This window comes from Balearica regulorum, chromosome 11 (genome assembly GCF_011004875.1).
Source record: "Balearica regulorum gibbericeps isolate bBalReg1 chromosome 11, bBalReg1.pri, whole genome shotgun sequence".
Classification (NCBI taxonomy): domain Eukaryota; kingdom Metazoa; phylum Chordata; class Aves; order Gruiformes; family Gruidae; genus Balearica; species Balearica regulorum.
Window position 1 is genome coordinate 15,399,883 of NC_046194.1, and position 10,689 is coordinate 15,410,571.

The window sequence follows — 10,689 nt, forward strand, 5'->3', positions numbered from 1 at the left end:
AAATCAGATTTTTTTTTAAGGTTCCAAAGATAGCAGCACTTTTTCTTTACAGAAGAAAGCTATCAGCTTTGTAGTGACAAAGGCCTGTTCTTTCACCTATAAATTTAATAAGTGGCTTCAGTGCTCGTAGCTTTTTCAAGAAATGTTAAACTGAAATTAGGCTTTAAGGTGAATTTTCAGTGTTTAAAGCAATTATTGTTTACTTGAGCCTAGAATGAGATCTCTAGAATGCAAGCAAGACAGTGCATTATTTCACTTGTAAATGTATTGATTTTACACTGGAGGAGGGGAATAAAAGACAGAGGAAGGAAGATTAAAAGTAACTGCTGGCTGCAGCATCTTAACGCAACTGGTGATAGCCCTAAGCTTTCATTATGCTTGCCTCCAGCCAAATCACTTTGTGCTGTGATACTGCTGTAGCTCTCAAGCTGACCAGGGTCAGGCTGTCAATACTTGGATAGAAGTGCTCAAAGCAGCACTTACTTGCTGAAGAAAGTACTGATAATGGTTTTGTACCCGGCATCTGCTCTCCCGAACTGCAGCGAATACAGCGTCAGCTGGCCGAGTGCCGCGCACTGGATTTTAGATAGGGTGAGAATGTCCGGGCTCAGCCACCGGTTGTTGTGATTGCTGGTTGTTATCTAAGCTCTGAGGAGCTTTAACTGAGAGTGGGCTCCCGCTCGCCTAAATATAGTGTAAGTGCTGTCTATGTGGGAATGCCTGCGCCCCAGTGAGCAAAGAGACAAGCTGTGGGAGAATAGAGGACACAATCCAGTTCTCCACTGAAAGCAATTAGGAAAGGTCTGTTGGCCCTAACAGGATTAGTCCTTCACCCAGAGAGCATCTAAGACATGGCATAAAGCAAACTGGGGCATTGCTTCCTAGCTATGGCTCTCTGTTTAGTGAGCTCCTGTTAACCCTTCCCGACACCGGATCCCGGTGGCCTTGCCCGTCGTTTCTTTCCCCTTGCAGGTTCCCATCTCCCAGAAGCTGTTTTCCTGCTGTGTTCCCTCTCTCCTCTTCCTTCTCCCCTCCCACCCCACACACATCCTGTGAGGCCTGCAGCTGCAGCAGGATGAGCAGAAGGCCAAAACTGCTGCAATGGCAGTAACAGAAATTGGAGGATAGGGAAAAGAGCAAGCAAGGTCTTCTGCAAGATCCAGACTAGCTCTTCATGCCCAGGAGAGAGTACAGCATGGAAAAGGAAATGCCACAGTTTATTGCCAGCTATTTAAATCATGCAGTCAGCAAAACTAGGCTCAAAAGACTGAAAGTGCAGATCATCAGAACTAAAGGAAGACTACTGGCAACCACTCGTACCATGTTGTGGTTGACTTCCCACATGGATGGTCTAATTTGGTCTGTTTAAATATATTGTTGCCTTCATTTAAATTCTTTCCTACTGACCATGTGCTCACATGCACAACATCTTGAGAACTCACTAATTGCAGCGCTGCTACTGAGTGGGAAATCTTGGTAATACATGTATTTCTGTACCATTGCCTGAAACAATGACTTCTGTTTCTTGTGTATTGCAGAATTCTTTGTAGACCTGGACTCAGTGATGGGACCCTTAACACAACACAGCAGTATGACCAATCTGGTTCGTTACGTTCGTCAAGGACTCCACTGGCTCCGTATTGAGGCTCATTTGTTGTAGTGACTGCTGCCCTGTTCATAACATCCCCATTCTTCTACCTCTACCAGCGCAGAGACGATCACTGGTGGAACTCCACTCATTTCTGGAAGTTTATTCATGTAACTTCATTTTTATTGCCTTTTTTAATATCCTATCTATTGGAAGTAGAATTCACCATAAATGGAACTTATGACTCAAGAGCAGTATGTGTTGTACCATCTAATCATTTTCAACAATTTTCTATGCCTTGTGTCTCCTGGATCCTGCCATCCTTATGTGCTTTATGGAACGGTACATACCCTGCAGTATTGTTTTAAGTCCATGCTGCCTTCAAGTGAAAACAAAAAAGCACTTTGAGAAGATATGGATTCCTAAGAAATAGTACAAAGCGTCTTAAATATTTGAGGGTATATATGAGAAGTCCCTTCTGAAATAAATTAGTAGAAGTTATAGCTATTCATTCAAAATCGTCTTCTGAACCTGAACCAAGCTTTCGACGCTTAATTCTGGCATCATTACCTGACACAGTACATTCCTAAAATTTCGTACTTCCTATAGGCTTAATCTCTGAAAGAGAACACTGAATATCTTACAGGTACATAATGTAAGATCACCAAAGGCGTTAAGAGGTAAAAGGTTGAAGGAATGCCTCATTAAAGAACGATGACACACTATGCAATGAGGTTTTGATATTCCATTCTTCCTGTTTATTGTTGGCTTCATAATTTCAGTAGGCAGCAGAATTTATTGGAGTTTTTAGACAATTTCAAAATATTAGCTTTCATAGTCTTATCTACCATTCCTATACTAAATCTTTGACTTTTCTTTCAGTTTTACTGTTTAGTCTCAAACAAATACTCATCCAAGATTTTTCTTCATAGAACAATCTCTCCTTGCATAGTGACTCAGTGAAAGCAGATTTTAACAGGACCGCTACACTCTAAGCATTGATATTGTATGTAAAAGTCCATTAATAAGTGTATGCAGATTCTTCATGAAACTCTCTATAAGTTTAACTAACCAGCTACTGTTGAAACATTATAATTCCATGTGGCATCAATTTTCGACTGTTTTGTTCATTTCAGAGCATTAGAAACGAACAGTATTATCTTGCTATCTTGAAAACAATGTCAAATTAAATAAAATCACCAGATTTACCCAAAAGCAATATAACATTTGTTTAATAATGGCCATGAATACTTTAGTCAGATTACCTATTTTCCAAGTTCTGCATCTGTTTACCCATGCTGTCATGTTTTGGACCATTCCTCTAATGCGTGAATAATAATGAGACAATTCAGATGATAGAATTTCAAAGCAATTGTGAATAAATTACACCATTTCACATTTGCTCTTTCCTCTTCTTTTTTTCCCCTGTTACAAACTGCACTGCTCTTCTGGTGCCACTGCAAGAAGCGCCGGTGCATGAAACAAAACAAAATTAATTTATATCAATAATTCACAAGACTTTAAATGGTCTCATCTCATTCTTGATATAATGCCTGCATACCTTACTGAACTGTAAATTCCATTTCTATAAACAGAAAATGCTCATAGCAATGTAAATATTATTCTGTCTCATCTCATTGAAATAATACAATATGTGTATTAAATGCCATCCAGATATTAGTTAATTGCAATTACCTTCTGCTATATAATCCTGTATATCCTTTAATCTGGTGAGTTATTGGATTCTACTCACTGGGTTATGACCAGATAAATAGGACAAATTTGCATTTAAAAGGTTCAGACTGTTATGATTTTTAGAGCAGGCCTTGGATATTCGCAATAAGAGCAGTTTAAGGACTCTGCCCAGTGCACATTTAAGACAAACATTACTGTAACTGTTGTATATTAGCTCCCTGTAGTACTACCTTTTCTTAAAAAATCAATATTTCCTAATATTTTGTTCCACAAGACTGTATTGTAAATGTAGCCAAGGTGCATCATTAGAGAAATCATCCAGTTTAGGGTTGTCTTGCAAAGGACATTTGCAGAACATGCACATCCTGTATTATCTGCACATTCCTGTTCCTGAAGTGGTCGATACACCCTTATCTGTTCTCTGAGGGTTTCGGTAACATGGCTGAAACATGAATCTGACAGCATTTGTCACGCTGATTCTGGCCCCAGCAGCTAATGAATAAAACTACGACAGTGAGAACTATTCAGAAATGTAGATGAAAGGTGGTCGTTGGGGTTTTTTAAACAAAAAGAAAACAAAACACTTGAAGTATTTTATTTTATTTTTTCGAACAGGGTGAGTACTTGAGATGAAGTAGTGTTGGGGCAGTTTTGTCATAAGCCAGAGTTTTCCATTCTTTTTGCAAGATCTCACTAATGAGATTCAGTAACTATTTAGTCTAATTAAGTGCATTGTCATCACTTGTTCCTTTAATGTAGACTGAAATCCTAGACTTCCGTGCATTTATGAAGGATAGATCTGTCTTGAAATACAATCTTCAGACACAAGACTGTTCAAAGAGTTAGCTGCAGTCACTCGGTGAAGACAATGTATTATCTTTCCCCTGTTGCTTGCAGTAAACAGACTCCTATCTCTAAATTTACCCCGTGCTCACAATCTTTTGCTTAAACAGCTTAAGGAATTAGCCCACCTGATTTTGTATCCTGTGACTTAGTTTGAAATGTATGCTGAATCAATGGCGTGATTATAATAAGTCCAGCAGTCAAGTCTAGGATCACAAGCCAACTTACTATTTAGCAGTCTTGTTTCAAAAGCGGCTTAGAAACAAATTAAATATGGAGAGTGAATTACCGTCTTATCCCTGGGGATGATGCTTCTTTTGGGTTAGTTATTAAGGATTATTGCACTTTTACAGACGCTATATTCATCTCATTTCAAATGCCAACATGTCATCTTTGCAGAATCATTTTAGCCCTTAAAATATTACTTCCAGCAGAGTTAATCAAATGAGATTGTTTGTTTGTTGCAATCCATGGGGAAGCAGCATGTGTTTGCTTGGGCATTTGCTATGTCTGCTCTTAACACTGCCCACTTCAGGCATTCAAACTCATGAAACAAGCACCAAAAATTACAAGATTGGCTTCAGATCATGGTGGGTGCGTTTTTTTTAAATAAAATTTTTTGGTTCTTGTATTGCCTTCTGGATGATGAGCTTTGAGACTGATTTCATGACACATTTCCAGGCATTTTATAAGCACGCCGAAGGCCAGAAATGACACATTTGGTTTTAATAGTGATAAACTGGGACAGTGATGTAATCTCTTGATTTCTGCAGCTGGGATTTAAGAAGGATACCGAGCTTCATAAAAAATTGCCAGAGCTGACAAGACTGTCATTTGTGTCCCATGCTTCAGGAGGCTTGGAGCAATATCAATAGTTCAGCAGTGAAGGGAGCATGCCAGTAAAGGGCTAAACGCAAGCATTTGGGAGCTTCATGGGTAGAGATCCAAGGGCTGCAAAGTCCTAAGTGCTCAAGCAAGGCATTTACGTAGCACTTAACCTCCATGTCAAGAGCTGCAGCAGGTCTTAAGTGAAGTATTTGACAATGTGCAGGCAGAATGTCCTGCTCTGAGTGCAGTGCGTATCTCTAGCCATGTGATGTGGGTTGGGTCCGCGAGAGCAGGGATGGAAGGGAAAGCCCGAGATGATGTATCACGTATGGGCAATGTTCCCTCAGCCCATGTCCCATTGGTCACTGATCTCAGCCTTTGGCTCCTTTCAAAGGACGAATCGCTCTTCCCACGCTTAACTAACAGTATAAACGGTTCACGCTGAGTTTGGATACCTGGGTTTGGCCCAGTATTTGTGCTTTTTATTTTATTTCATTTTATCTTGTCTTTATTTTTTTTAGTCATTCTGGTTTAGCTTACAGCCTTTTTGTTGACAGCAACTTTCACAGCTTGCTTCTTATAGCTTAATTTCACTTTTTCTTACATGGTCTTTGGACTTTTAATCATTTAAATAGTCTCTGTGAATATATTGTCTCATTTATAAATGACCTCCTTTGAAAGATAGGGACAGGTCTGTTGATATCAGTGTGGGGGTTTTTTTAAGAATAAAGATCACAGTCTTCATTCCTCCTAAAGAAACAAAATCTGAGAGATTGAATCTGGACCTTATTTTCTATGCTTTTTTAATTTCACCAACTTTATGATCTTCCATTTTAACAATTTAGATTCGCTGACAAGTTTTTAGGTACTTTGGAAGAAATGTTTTCATTGTATTTTTATCAATATTTAATGCTGTCTAAAGCAAATTATTAGTTTTGTGAGTGCAACTTAAAAGATAGCAAAAACAGGGCTGGTAAGGATTCTGACTTAGGTATTAATATACTTTGCGTTGAGTTCAGGAGAAACTCCACTACACACAGTATTGAAGCAAGTGCGCACGCTCGTGTGTGTGTGTGTACGTACACATATGTATGGACTTGGCTGTGGATTTGCAATAGAAAGTCCTTGCTTATTACTTCATAGCACAGGAAAAAAAGATGCAATAGCTGTAAAGAGAAAACACTCTTATAACTGCTGAGAGGTAGCAGAATTATTAGTGTTCCTCTGTAGTTTGTGTATAGTCCTATTTGCATCTCATCTCCTTGCAGGCAATGAAGGTATGACGGAAAGTAGCAACAACTCTGTCATCTTGGGCCTGTGGTCCCTGAAGTCAGTGTCAAAACTGAATGTGCTGTCACCATACTGTTTTTCAGAAGGTTAACTCATTTGCAATAGACTAGCATCTTGAAATTTTAAGAAAGGCAAAATATTTCAAGTGACCAAAGAAAATTAATTTGTCATTTTGAGGAACATCCTATCCGTGGGCAGGCCCACAGGTGTCATTGAAAGGGCCTTTGCCTCTTGCAGCGTCTCCCCAACCTCACCGGAGTGCACTGCGATTGAGGCAAAGGGGATGAAGATGAGAAACCTGTCCACTGTCCTTATGACATCTTCCAGCTTTACTTTACGTACTGTTTTATAAATACAAATAAAGCAAGTCTTGTTAACGTTGGGAGGGCTCAATTCCTCAATTTCTAATACTCCTCCTGGACTTCCATGGTATAACCAGACCACTATACACAGCAATGCATATAGGTGTTCAGTATTGTCTAATGAGATAGATAGATAGATCGATAGATAGATCGATAGATAGATAGATAGATAGATAGATAGATAGATAGATATCTCACTAGATACAGTGACATATTTTAGATATATCACTTGATATTTTGCAGCCTATATGTATAGGCTAAAAGCTCAGTTAGGCTGTCCTTCATTATCGAAACCTCCCTGCTACTGAATGCACAACGTTCCTGCCTGGCTTTCAGAGTAACCATCTTCTCTACCGTATTCTTGTCAGACTTGCCTTTCTGATGGACTCGATAGCTTTATTTTAGCCATGCTGTTTCAAAGATGTTTTGTTTATTTCTTTTGTCTTCCAAGATCAGTGATTCTGATCATCTCACGCCAGTGTAAACCCATGGTGGTAGCTGTTGACGTCAGAAGAGATTGAGTTCAGATCTTGTGTACAGCCAGGGGGATCCCATGGCTCTACAGATAGAAATGAGAGCAAATTCAGGTGCAGATGAGTTACTGCGTAAGACTGATATCAGATGAGAAGCAAACCTGGCCTCATCAGGAGGCACTTCGACAGAAATACTATGAAGATAAGCTGTGCGCAGAACCACAGGGTATGTAGCACCATCTCAGGCAGCTCATTGACACTGTAGTCATATTAGGCAATGGTAAAGATGTGAAGAATGATTTAAAGAAAATGGAGTAAGTTGATGTGGTCTGGCATTATGAATTTAACCTCTGTGTGCTTTTTAAGAAAGGGGATTAGTTACTGTTGATATGTCCTGCAAAATAACACCTATACCATGGTATCCTACAAAATCCAAATATGGCACCATGCCATCCAATTCCTTAATCCACCTCAGGGTGCCACGACGTGTCACAAAGAGCTAATGTTTGTCACTGCCCTGAAGTCACCATAGAGTTAAACCATTTTTCCCTTTCAACTCCAGCAAGGACCAAGCCCAGGGATCCAGCGGCCAGCTCAAGTAGCGATGTGTGTACTCAGTGCTTGGGAGAGAGGCTGCAGGACAGACCTGACCTTGCCTACCACAGGCTGTGGAGCCGCTCAGAGCTCCCTGAGCCCACAGCCTGCTCAGGTGTTGGTCTGCGCAGTGTGAATCCCCACACAGCCCTGGCCACGGTAGTGGTGTGCAGGAGACATGGGGGACTGGTGCTGTGCCCAGCGGGACCGAGCAACCCCAGCCCCCCCGCCTGGGTGCAACAGAAAGCTCTGCATTGCTTTTAGGTCTCGGTCCTCTGCAGCTGCAGATGGGACTTGGATTTGAGCACTCACTTTTACTTGCACTGCATCTGGAAACGTCAAACGACTTGACAGAAGCGGTGCATGCAGTAACATCATAAAACTAAGGCAATACTCACTGTATGCAGAATCGCAATTTATATTGTAGTGTCCACAGGACCACTCGTGCTTACAGGACTCCAGCTGAGTCCTGCTGCTGCCAGTGGTAAAAGCCATGCGAGTGGATGATGCAGCTGTTTGAGACTTGTTTTCTTGTTTGATTTTAACCGAGTTCCCCTCTATGCAAGTTCTGTAAGCTCTCTGTGCTGGATGTAAGTTTACTCACATTGTGTGAGTGTCACCCTGTTGTAATTCCATTGAAAAACCCATCAGGTAGAGATAGCCCTAATTTCTACTCAGTTATTTCCTTCTCTGAATTAGAAGGAAAGTCAGATTCTGAAGTGAATTTCATTTTTTTAATGGACAACAGTAACTACAATGGACCAAACTTTGAGCTAAGCAAATGTAAAGTAACTTGGCTCAGCTGGTGGAATTCATGGGACCAAATTCTGCTGTCATATGGCAATCACGCAAGTCTTACGGAGCTTGCTGAGCACTGTTTATCAAAGGAGAAACGGGGTAACAAAAATGGCATAGCATTACCGAAGTTAAGTTTATTGGGCCAGAACTTCAGTTGCATTAACCCAATCAATTCAATGGAATTACACCCTTTTTTGTTCTGGCTGAGCACTCACCCCACTGAAATTAGCTCAAGGTCTCTGGAGTAGTGCTGGAGTAACTGCAAGCAGACTTGCTCTTCAACCAGACCATATGTTGACTCAGCCCTTGCTCAGGGAAACCACCATTGACTTCAGTGACAAATAACGTGGAGTTACGGACATGAAGAAGCTTTGACACACTGGCAGGAGGCATTTACCCTTGAATTTATGAATGAGCTGAATAGTGGATAGCTTTATTTATAACAGAGGTAGAGTACAAGTGCCTCAGCTGGTGTAAACTGGTATAGGAGTACTGATTTCAGTGGAGTTAATCCGATATGCACACACTGAGGAGCAAACCCTCTAACACCAGACTAATTTTTGCCAATATATCTCTATGCAGTTCAATTCCCAAAGCTTTTATCATCATGCCTTTTTTACTGATCATGCCAATGAAATGATTAATGTACCATAATCCTTGCCTGTAAGGAAATACTGTACTTTGCAAAGCTATGCAGTATAGAGCACATCGTAAAACTGCTTTAGACCACACAGTTTGGAAAAGTGTTATCAGAAACTAGACTAACAGAGCAGCTTTTTATCTGATGTCGATTACACTTTCACTCTGCGCTTCCACCGCTGAGAGTTTTGCATATGGAGTGAATGATGGATGTACGCTTCTGATGACTGTGGGCCAAAGCTTCAGCTGATGTGCCTCTAAGTAGCTCCGTAGATGTCAGTGCTGATTTACACCAGCTGAAAAACTGGTCCTCTCCCTTTTCGTACTGTGCGGTACGCCCTAATGCAGCTTTATAAATGCATGCTGAAGCTGAGTATATATTGAACTATTCTGATTCAGCACCAGATAATCCCTGCTAAAAGAATTGGAGGGTAATTTCTGCCTGCCATCTAGGCTTGCACATGTTTTGGTTTTAACTAAAAGGCATGTTGCAATTTCATTACCTCTGAGTTTAAATATTTACTGGCATCAGCATTAGCTTGCATAGAAAAATGGCAAATAAATTCAAACGTGTCATAAATGCTCCCAGTCTAGAGATGGAATCTGTTACTTTAGTTCAAAGACATCGCAGCAGGCTAAAGTGGTTTTTCTAAGCCAAATGGGGTTTGTACATTTAAAAGTCATGGCAAATATTTATCTAGGCCCACTTCTGCCGTTCTTCCCCTGAGCATCCTAATCGGCAGGTTGCTGCACTGAAGTCCACAGGAGTAACTGTGTAAATTAGTGCTCGGCACACAGATTGCCGAATCAGGCACTGAATATGTGAAGTTGATGCCATCAGGAGTTTAATTTTAGCCATATGTATCATTTGAGGACACTTAAAAATTACATACATTTTATCCAAGCTGACAGTCCTTGTAATTCCATAAAATACTGTATAATTTATTCCTGTCTGTATTTCTGACATCTCTGGATTGCATATCTTCTACTGAATCTTAAATGCTGTTTTTTTTAAAACCCACATTCAAAAGGTCTAGGACATATCGTCACAGAATATGAAAACAAGTCAAAAGATCTGGTTATTTTTTGCTTTGATTTTGAGCTCTCCTTTGGTTTGTGTTTTGTCTTTGGCTGTAGTACTCCCAGGATTTTAAAAAAAATGGCTCAATTCAAGTTGCTTCCTGTCTTCTGAGAAAAAAAAAAAAAGCAAAATGCAACTAAGGTTCAGGAAAAGTAATCCTGGCAAACTCAGTGGATGTTTGCTCTTTCTGTTTGTCTTGGATTTTTAACCTAGCCATGTTGGGAGCAGTCTAGTATGTGCGTTCTCTTGCCCACCATTTCTGGCTCTTGTGGCAAATACTATTTTTCCCTTCTTTTTGTTTTGTTTTTTTTTTAATTTTGTCTCTGTGTGTGTGTGCATGTATAATTAACCAAAATATCAGGAAAATTTATATATGCTTTCTTCTGGTTCCTGGAAATAGAGCAACATTATGACCTTATGGTCTTCCAGCAAAAGTCAGATTTAATTTCTGCATTGCAGTGCAACTTAATTAGCTATTGGAATTAGATTACGGTTTAC

At 40.2% G+C, this 10,689-nt stretch overlaps 1 protein-coding gene across 3 annotated transcripts in view; it reads left to right on the top strand.

Moving 5' to 3' along the window:
• The window catches only part of AFF2 (ALF transcription elongation factor 2), a 348,828-nt gene extending 338,506 nt beyond the window's left edge, over positions 1-10,322 (top strand). For all 3 annotated transcript variants that reach the window (XM_075763452.1, XM_075763453.1, XM_075763454.1), the window contains exon 21: positions 1,539-10,322. In XM_075763452.1, the coding sequence (XP_075619567.1) occupies positions 1,539-1,660 (122 nt within the window). In that variant the 3' untranslated portion in view covers positions 1,661-10,322. The remainder of the gene's footprint in view (positions 1-1,538) is intronic.
• Positions 10,323-10,689: the final 367 nt, after the last annotated feature.